Genomic DNA, 10,298 nt, shown 5'->3' on the forward strand with positions numbered 1-10,298 from the left:
ACATCGTAGTGAAAGAAGTTTTGATGTAGGCGATTGGGTATTTTTACGGCTACATCTCAAGCAAGCTATTTATGAGAAGGAAATGTTGGCAATACTACATGCACTTAAGAAATTGCGACCTTACCTAATGGGAAGACACTTCAAGGTAAAAACGGATCATGATAGTCTTAAATACTTTTTAGAACAAAGATTATCCTCTGAAGAGCAACAAAAATGGGTCACAAATATGTTGGGTTATGACTTTGAAATCATCTACAAAAAAGGGAAGCAAAATGTTGTTGCAGATGCACTCTCAAGAAAGGATGAGGATGTGGAAGCATTGTTTTGTGCTATTTCTATTATCCAACCAGATTGGATAAACGAAGCAAGGGATGAATGGAAGAAGGACGAAGAAGTGTGGCCACTCATTCAAAAGTTGCAGAAGATCCCAGTTCAAACAATATTGCCAGAACTTGACGAGGAAGGAAAAATCATATTGGAACCTGGAGAAGTCACAGAAACAAGAACCCGACAACTACGAAATCGATCAATTTTAGAGTATCTCATCAAGTGGAAGAACTTACCTGCTCAAGATTCCACATGGGAGGACAAGAACTCTATACAGAAGCATCAAGAACTACTCAAGCGTTGAGGACAACACTTTTTGAAGGATAGGGGCATGTTAGTTCCCTATACTACTAGTGTAACCCCTTATTGTTATTAGTACAACCCCCTTATTATATTGTTGTGCCCATGTAGTCCCCATATTGTTATTATTGTGCCCTTACATTATTATTGTTATGTCAGCTCTAATTATATTATGACCCCTTAGACTCCTATATATAGAAAGGAGGTCTTGTCAGTTGTATCATCTAAGAATGGTTCATTTGTGTAATGTAAAGGAGGTTGCCCCCTCGAAGAGGCTTATTTCTAAGGCGTTGATCTATCTTTTCTATTTTTTTGTGCGCTGGTTTCATAACAAAGACGAAGTGTGGATCCAAAAAATATTGCGAAGTCAGGAGAAGTCCAATGATGCTGCATCCAAAGACTTCAATTAGTAGGAATGAGTATATGAACTCTAATTTCCTAGGAGCCTAAGTGCAAAGGCTTTTGGATGGTTGTTTGACCTACAAGAGGAAGATAAGTGCAAAATAAACTAAAGGCTACGGGAAGTATGGAAATTACCATATGCATTGCAGTGCCATAGAGCAAAAGTAGGAGCAACTCCCTCAGAATGGTAGTTGCCCAACAAGTGATGTCGATTTTTGCTAAGACGGAGTGTCGAGGAGCATAACAATAGAGAACAACAATTGAAGCTATCACAGGTCACCAATGGCAAGATAGACAAGTTGTGCTAGCCACCATCTATTGTGAAGTTGAGCTCGATTTGGGCGAAAATGCGAGAAGCATAACCAAAATCACCATTGGCTAGGACTTCACAGAGGAGGAGTCCCAATTGATAGATTTTTACAGGGAATACAATTAAGATCTAAGTGCATGGTGCTTAGAGTATTATTGTTTCGAATGATGATTGATATGTAACTGGATTGAAACATTCATATTTTCCACAAGGGTGTTCTTCCACGTCCCTTGGTCCTTTGGCTAGGTGGGACATCGACAACCCATGCAACCCACTCCCCCGTTTCAAAAAAAACCCATTCCAAAGTATTCTAATTTCAAATTTATTTTAATAACATTTTTTGTTTTTTACTTTATTACATTAAAACTATTAATATATTGTTATTTTAAAATGCATCTCATGTGAACCATGAAATAATATCTTTAATATACTGTTATTTAAAATGCATTTTGTGTGAACTATGAAATAATATATTTAATTATATAAAATAAGATATCATTAAAAAAATATAATATATAATTTGTTTATTATAAAGTTTTTATTTATTTATTCAATTTATATATATATATATATATATATATATATTTCTTAAATTTATTTAAATAATTATTTTTAGCATTATAATATTATAGAAAAAATATAAAAAAAAAATTAAATTAATATAATTTATATTATATATTATATTTTTTTAATAAAAAATATAAACATTTTATTGTATATCTTAAATATCATAAAAGAAAATGAAACACCAATTATAAAAATATACAATTCAATAAATGTAAATGAAACTGTAAATGGTTGAAATACATCAAAATGTCAATGAAATGACGTATTTCATTTAAAAAGGAAAGAACAAAATCACTCTAATTTATTTGAACATCTTTAGTAATGTATAATTGAAATTGAACTTTATATTGTTTGAATGTGAAACTTTCAAATTTCACCTTATAACCGTTCAAATTTGGTCTTCCAAACTTCTTGGTATGTGCTAGTGCAAATTACCGAACAAAGATTTAAGTTCACAATAACCTGTATGATTCAGAGCATTTTTACTAACAGTGCTGCTATAAAGAGATATCACAACAACCCATAGTTGAAAATGTCAATTACAGGGCTTCGTTTCGCTGCGGTTCACAGACTGCAATGACCATTCTGGGGCCATCGGTGAACATTATAATAATGACGTACTCTGATCCCAATATTTGCTTTTGATCTTTCATTTTGAAGCGTCTGTTTCTTCCAGCGGCGTCGCAGCGGCTTCCCTACTCCAACACCCCGCCGACCTTTCTTCCGTCCTTGCCGCAGGTACTTCCATCCTCCCCTACCCAGCAACTGCAGTTTCCCACAATGCTTTGTTGCTAGCACACTCAATAACCCCATATGTTCCAGATTTCCATGTTCTTCTAACTTACAACAGTCTTTCACGTTAAGCATTCTAAGTTTTGTCAACGGCGCCAGCCCCCCTACGCTCTGCAGTTTCCGACACCCACCAGCACTAAGTTTCCTCAATGATCTCAAATGTTCCAGACCTGGAAGTTCTTTTAACTCGCAGCAGTTCGCCACGTTTAGCACTTCAAGTCCTGTCAGCTGCTCCAACCCCTCTATGCTCTGCAGCTTCCCACAGCCACTCGCATTAAGATTCCTCAACCACTTCAGATGTTTGAGACCACCTGGAATTTCTTTTAACTCACTGCAGTTTGCCACGTTTAGTTCTCGAAGTCCTGTCAGCCGCGCCAATTCCTCTATCCTCTGCAGTTTCCCACAGCCACTCGCATCAAGCTTCCACAACGACTTCAGATGTTTGAGGCCATCTGGGATTTCTTTTAACTTACTGCAGTTTGCCACGTTTAGGTTTGCAAGTCCTGTCAGCTGCGCCAATCCCTCTATCCTCTGCAGTTTCCCACAGCCACTCGCATCAAGCTTCCACAACCACTTCAGATGTTCGAGACCACCTGGGATTTCTGTTAACTCACTGCAGTTTGCCACGTTTAGTGCTTCAAGTCTTGTCAGCTGCTCCAACCCCTCTATGCTCTGCAATTTCCCACAGCCACTCGCATCAAGCTTCCACAACGACTTCAGATGTTTGAGGCCATCTGAGATTTCTTTTAACTCACTGCAGTTTGCCACGTTTAGGTCTCCAAGCCCTGTCAGCTGCGCTAACCCCTCTATGCTCTGCAGTTTCCCACAGCCACTCGCATCAAGCTTCCTCAACGACTTCAGATGTTCAAGACCACCTGGGATTTCCTGTAACTCACAGCAGTTTGCCACGTTTAATTCTTGAAGTCCTGTCAGCTGCGCTAACCCCTCTATGCTCTGCATTTTTCCAGATCCGCAGGCATTAAGCTTCCTCAAATTTGTCAGACGCTGGAGACCACCTGTGATTTCATTCAACTCACCGCAGTTTGCCACGTTTAGTTCTTGAAGTCCTGTCAGCTGCGCCAAGCCCTCTATGCTCTGCAATTTCCCACAGCCACTGGCATTAAGCCTCCTCAATGATGTCAAATGTTCGAGACCCGGAATTTCTTCCAGCTCAGAGCAATCTTCCATGTCTAGCACAACCAGTTTTGGCAGCTGCGCCAACCCCACTATGCTCCGCACTTTCCGGCACCCACTGGCTTTAACCTTCCTCAACAAAGTCAATTGTTCCAGACCTGGAAGTTCTTCTAGCGAACAGCATTTTTCCGTGTTTAGCACTTGAAGTTCTGTCAACTGCGCCAACCCGTCTATTCTTTTCAGATAGTGGCAGTTAACATTCAGCTCCTTCAAACGTACCAACGTTTCAAGACCTGGCAGCTCCTCAACTGTGTGGCATGCTACGAGTTGGAATTTCTCGAGCCTTTCAAGACCACAAAGTCCTATTTTCCTCAATGTACAACACTCGCTCAACTCTAGCTCTATAAGTGTTGCTGGCAATTCTACAATCTCCACCAAAAAACCACATCTAAGAATGCTGAGATGTTGAAGGTTTGGGCAAAGGCCTTCACAAAATGATAACCCTGAAATGTTTGTCCGGCACAGTCTTAAGTATTTTAGCCCAAACATACAGTTGACAATGGAAGCGTCCACTTTATTCAACACTATTCGCCCTTCAACTTTTCTGAGTGGCAGTTTACTCAATGGACACTCCTCTATTTCCAACCGCTGAAGACTGTTCAGCTCCACGAGGCATGGTGGTAAGTACTCTAAACCGGAATTCTTGATTTTCAACTCTCTCAGCTGGGTCAACAATCTAATGGAATCCGGCAAATGTTTCAACTGAATGCAACCAGAAAGCTCCAATTCCTTTAAGCTCCTTAAGTCACCGATGTTATCGGGCAGACGTTTCAATTGGCTTCCTAAATGCAGAACTTGCAAATTGCTTAGCTCTCCGATAGCACTTGGCAATTCTTTTAAATTTGTACCTGATAAAAATAATTTTAGCAATGACTGGTTATGTGAGACTTGCGGAGGCCATACTTCAATTTTCGGACAACCTGAGATGTCTAAGCATTCAAGGGAACTTATCTTTCCAAGAGTTTCAGGAAATATCTGCAAGTTTCGACAATAGCGGGAAACCAAACGTTGCAGGTTCTGTAACTCCCCAAAGGAATCTGGGAGCCTCTCTAATTCATTGGCACAAGACAAGTCAATATGTCGGAGGTTCTTTAACCTCCCAAAGGAATCTGGAAGCTTCTTTAAGTTACAGCAACCTGACAAATCAATATGTTCGAGGTTCTTTAACTCACCAAGGGAATCTGGAAGCTTCTCTAGTTTTTTACAAAAATAGAGCTTAACACGCCGGAGATTATTTAACTCGCCAAGGGAATCTGGAAGCTTTTCTAGTTTATAGCAAGAAGACAAACTAATATGTTCGAGGTTCTTTAACTCACCAAGGGAATCTGGAAGACTTTCTAAGTTACTGCAACCTGACAAATCAATATGTTCGAGGTTCTTTAACTCACCTAGGGAATCTGGAAGCTTCTCTAATTTTACACAAGAAAGCAGCTTAATATGTCGGAGATTCTTTAACTCACCAAGGGAATCTGGAAGACTTTTTAATTTATAGCAATCAGACAAATCAATATGTTCGAGGTTCTTTAACTCACCAAGGGAATCTGGAAGACTTTTTAAGTTATAGCAACTTGACAAATCAATATGTTCGAGGTTCTTTAACTCACCAAGGGAATCTGGAAGCTTCTCTAGTTTTTCACAAACACGGAGCTTAATACGTCGGAGATTATTTAACTCGCCAAGGGAATCTGGAAGCTTCTCTAGTTTTTCACAAAAACGGAGCTTAATACGTCGGAGATTATTTAACTCGCCAAGGGAATCTGGAAGCTTTTCTAATTCATGGCAATGAGACAAGTCAATATGCTGGAGGTTCTTTAAATTCCCAAGGGAATCTGGAAGCCCCTTTAATGAAGTACAGTAGGAGAAATTAACCTGTTGGAGATTCCTCAAGTTTCCAAAGGAATCTGGAAGCTCTGTTAATGAACCACAACTGTCTAAATTAAGCTGCCGGAGGTTACATAACTTCCCAAAGGAATTTGGAAGCATATTCAACTGCTGACAACCGAACAGATCAATATGTTGGAGTTTCGTTAAATTGCCAAAACAATCCGGCAGCGACTTCATTGAATTGCAGCGGATAAAGCTCAGGTGCTCCAAAGACTGCAGTGGACAGAATTCATCTGGCAAAGTTTCCAGATGAACAGGAGAAAATGGAGATGATTTTAGGACAAATTTTTCGAGTTGTTTCAACTTACCGATGGACTTTGGAAGTTCTAAAAGGTCAGAGTCAATAATACTCAACTCCCTCAAGTATAAAGGTACCTGCAATGTTCACAAATTTTCCAAAAGTGAGTTGGGGACGTGGATGTCAATTGTAAACGTGGTCGGTCTACCAAGATGGAATATATCCAAAAGCCATTTCGTAAGGGAAGAACAAGCTCGATTAAATAATTATTATATATACCTGAATATTATGATCTTCCCACAGTGTTTTCAATGTTGCCGACCTGCACACTTGCAGAACCCTTAAACGCTCGATTGGAATCCAGGGAGGGAGGGAAGAATAAGGACATCTATCCCATCTGAGCCATATGAGATGTTGTGACCGTGCAGCCTTGAATATGCTTTCTTCCAAACAATCCCCTTCAACTCTAAGCAGCTTCAACCCGCGCATACCACGGAAAAGATCGCCCAGCTCCGCACGGTTTTCCACCGGCGTTTCAACCATGTTAATTCCACGCACCTAAATTGTTCACTGGAAACTGTTAGAAACAATATTGACATCCTTGCAAAACCTAAGAATTACGATATTGAGAGTCGAGACCACAACACTAATTTCAAAGCCAGTCTTAATGTTTCAAAATACGTACGATTAATTTCTCCGGCAGATTGTCAAGAATGTTCTGCGTTAGGCGGCAAAAACGATACGGGGAATTCTTCTCTCCGATATCTCTGCCCAGGTCTCGAAGATGGTCGTGCATTATTATATTATTTTTGCTGTCGACCTCAATGAGACACTTGTTCTGTAGATTCCAAAGGCCCAGCCATCCATCCAAGTCCAGTCCCTTCCATATTTGAATGGCAGTATCCCTGTCTTCTCCTAGGAAGAAACATGCAATATCTAGGAATATCTGCTTATCCTTTTCATTCAGGCTGTCGTAGCTGATTTTCAGTCTGCTTTGTATATCGTCGGGAAGCATATTTGAGATTTCGATCAATTGGGCTCTCCAGAGAGTTAGATCGCTGCTTCCACGAAGATGCGCGCCAATCATTGTGAGAGATAACGGTAATCCACCGCACGCATCGACAAACTTACTAACCAGTACCTCAAATTCTGCCACTGGACGAGGCTGGTCAAAGGCATGCAAGCAGAAGAGTTCTTGGGAGTGTTGCTGATTGAGACACTCCAACTTATAAATGGCTGACTCATTGATATCACTGTTTATAAGAAGCTGCTTATCGCCAGACGTTACTAAAATTAAGCTACTGGGATGAAGGGCATCCTTAGCTGGTAAGAGTATTGCATCAAGCTGCGAAGAATGATCCACATTATCTAAAATAATGAGAGCTTGTTTGGATAACAGATTTTGTTTGAGATTTCCTTTACCTTCATCAATGCTCCGTATTTGTACATTCAATTGAGTCAAGTCCTTTATCAGGTCACTCTGTAAGGTAGTTAAAGACTTTTCTCTGATATCAAATAAAAAGCAAGATTGGCTGTAATTTGATCTTTCCCGGTTAAAGATTTCTTTAGCAAGTGTGGTTTTGCCAATCCCTCCAAGCCCCACAATTCCTATAACTCTAGTTACCCCAATTTGCTGCTGCTTCAATAACTCTTCAAAATCTCTTACTTTTTGATCCAAACCTGTTGGATATCTGGACACGTCGAGTGGCGGCTTTTTAACCTTTGTCAATACCAATTGCACGACCTCATTCACCAGTCGCCACTCCACACTGAATTAATATTCACAAACAAAATTACTAATTAGCAGTAAGCAAAGCGTACATAAATAATTTGTCATATACATATCAAACTAAACAATATAAAAAGAGGAACAGGAAGAGATGGAGTTCTCACCCACTATAAGCTCCTTTCAGGTCGAAACCGTCTATATTTGAAACATTAGAAAGAGCATTTCTCCATTTTTCAATGATGTCGGGGTCGTAACGCGGCTTCTCTTGATGCGTTTGGGAGTCGGTTGTTTTCTTTTGTTCGAGGTCGGTCAGGGCTTTAGCGTACACTCCGTCTTTGCCAAGTGTCCATCGAAGGTCAGCAGGGCTAACACCGCAGAAGATTGGAATAATGGTTGACCGGCCCGACTGCATGGACTCCAACATAAGTAGTAGCTCATTGAGACACCACTCAGACTCTGCATATCGACGAGAGAAGATTGCGATATGGACTGAGGCATCTCTTATAGCCGCAGCTATTTGAGAAGTGAAGAAGTCCCCCTTCTCCATTTCTTCCTTGTCCAGAAACGCTTGAAATCCTAAATCATGAAGCCGATTGTAGAGATGGGCGGCGATGGATAACTTGGTGTCTGGCCCGCGGTGGTTGATAAAGACCTGGTAGGGAGCCTTGTTGCCAGACGAGTTGGACGACGATGCCAACGGATTTGCCATGGAATACACAATGAAAAAACAAAGATGAAATGTATGAGAGAGATTGGGATTAAAACCTGGATCCAGTTGATCTCACAAGTGTGAAGAGCCTACCAGCCGCTTCCAAGTTACAACCAGGGTTTGGTAATCTTAATATTTTCAGATTCCTCGTCTGATTGGTCTTGATCTCACAAGTGCAGAGTGGCTACCAGCTGCTTCCAAGTTCCACCGCGACTTTGTTATGTCTGTGTATCTCTCTCCCAATCTGTTAAGAGCAAAACTGCAACGATTTCGTTTTGTTTCAAACCAGAGGTCCTTCTCCTATTTCGAAACCCTAATCAAAGGAAGCGACTTGGGAACATAGTGGGTGAAACAGGGAAGCATCTCGCCACTGACCACACCACGTGAAGACCACTGATCACCGACAACATAACACGTCAGACTACCCATGAAATGAAGGGACCAGTGAATTTCGTGGGTGAAAGAGGGGAAGCATCTCGCCACCGACAACACCACATGGAGACCACTGATCGCGCGTTGAGTCGCATGGAGATAGCTTTTTCCCGATGGATGATTACTTTGTTATCTTAGTTTGGGGAAACAGTTGGCAGAGAGGGACATAAAATTTCTGACCAAAATATTATATTATATTATATTAATATTTAAGGAAGCGACCTGAGAATTTACTGGGTGGAAGCATCTCGCAACCGACAACACCACATGGAGACCACATGTGAGAGTAGCAGTAGACAATGGAGACCACTGATCACGCGTTGAGTCCTATGGAGATAGCTTTTTCCAGGTAGGGCTGGAATTTGAAAACAGACTTATTGGACAAATTTGCCCGTTTTCACACCTGAACGACTGGTTTTCACAGTTTCAAAAAGTGATTTTTGATAATTTTACAATATTTTTAATTATATTTGACAAACAAATCACTTCGTGAGGTCTGTCAAATTTCATTCTTTGCTGAGAGGAACATAAAGACAATATTATAATAGCAATTTGTTAAATTAGCAATTTGTTTGATATGAGCTATTTGTTCGTCAAATATAGTGAATTTATTTTGGCCATCAACATTTTGTGATAAAATGTTTGAAATAAATATTAAAATTGAGAAATCAACCAATTTAATAATAAAATATTTGAAATAAATATTAAAATTAAGAAATCATCAAACTCAAAATATACTTTAAATTTGAAATTCTTACCTCACTACTCGTACACACATTAACTGATTACACGGACAGATTAGGGCTGGATAGGCATCACAGGGACAAGTTTGACAAGGGAGTTGGATTTCAAATTACAACTTTGTCTGGGTATGTTTAGGTTTGTTGGGTGTACTCGGAAGAAATATTTCTTGTAATATTGAAGATTTTGGCATTCCTATCCAATCAAATACTTATTTAAGAAAAGATGATTTAATTAGGATTTGAACATTATTTCTTTTAAAACCGTTTAAACAATAGATATTTAACAATTTTAAAAACCGTTTAAACAATAGATATTTAACAATTTTAATGAAGTCGCTTGAATCCTTAGTTGGATAATGTCAAAATGATTTATGGGTGAGAAACTCAATAGGTGAATAACGTTAATTTTTAAATAATTATAATTTATTTTAATTATTTGTAATTAATTATATTAGTTAAAGAATTAATAAGTTAATGATTAAGAGATATTAATTTGTTAGTTAATTAAGGGTGAGAGATTTAGTAACTAATGGTTATAGGTATGTTGGTTAATAGGTTAATTGTTAAAGGCACCAGGAAAAAAAAAGCTAATTGTTAAGGCCTAATGAATTAGCAGTTGGGGTTATTTTGGCTTATTGATTTATGGGTAATGATTTAGATGTTAAAGAGTT

The 10,298-nt window shown here is 39.3% G+C and overlaps 1 protein-coding gene across 1 annotated transcript; it reads right to left on the bottom strand.

Annotated features, from left to right (window-relative positions):
- Positions 1-2,270: 2,270 nt before the first annotated feature.
- LOC149213594 (uncharacterized) lies at positions 2,271-8,452 on the bottom strand. The gene is made up of 4 exons (XM_089389083.1): positions 7,908-8,452; positions 6,700-7,783; positions 6,294-6,572; positions 2,271-6,151 (listed from the first exon to the last, which is right to left on the bottom strand). The coding sequence occupies exons 1-4, from the start codon at positions 8,450-8,452 to the stop codon at positions 2,471-2,473; spliced, it is 5,589 nt and encodes a 1,862-aa protein (XP_089245209.1). The 3' UTR covers positions 2,271-2,470.
- Positions 8,453-10,298: the final 1,846 nt, after the last annotated feature.

This window comes from Pinus tabuliformis, chromosome 1_1 (assembly GCF_031772625.1).
Source record: "Pinus tabuliformis cultivar Carrire ecotype Pingquan chromosome 1_1, CPIR1, whole genome shotgun sequence".
NCBI classification, from domain to species: Eukaryota; Viridiplantae; Streptophyta; class Pinopsida; order Pinales; family Pinaceae; genus Pinus; species Pinus tabuliformis.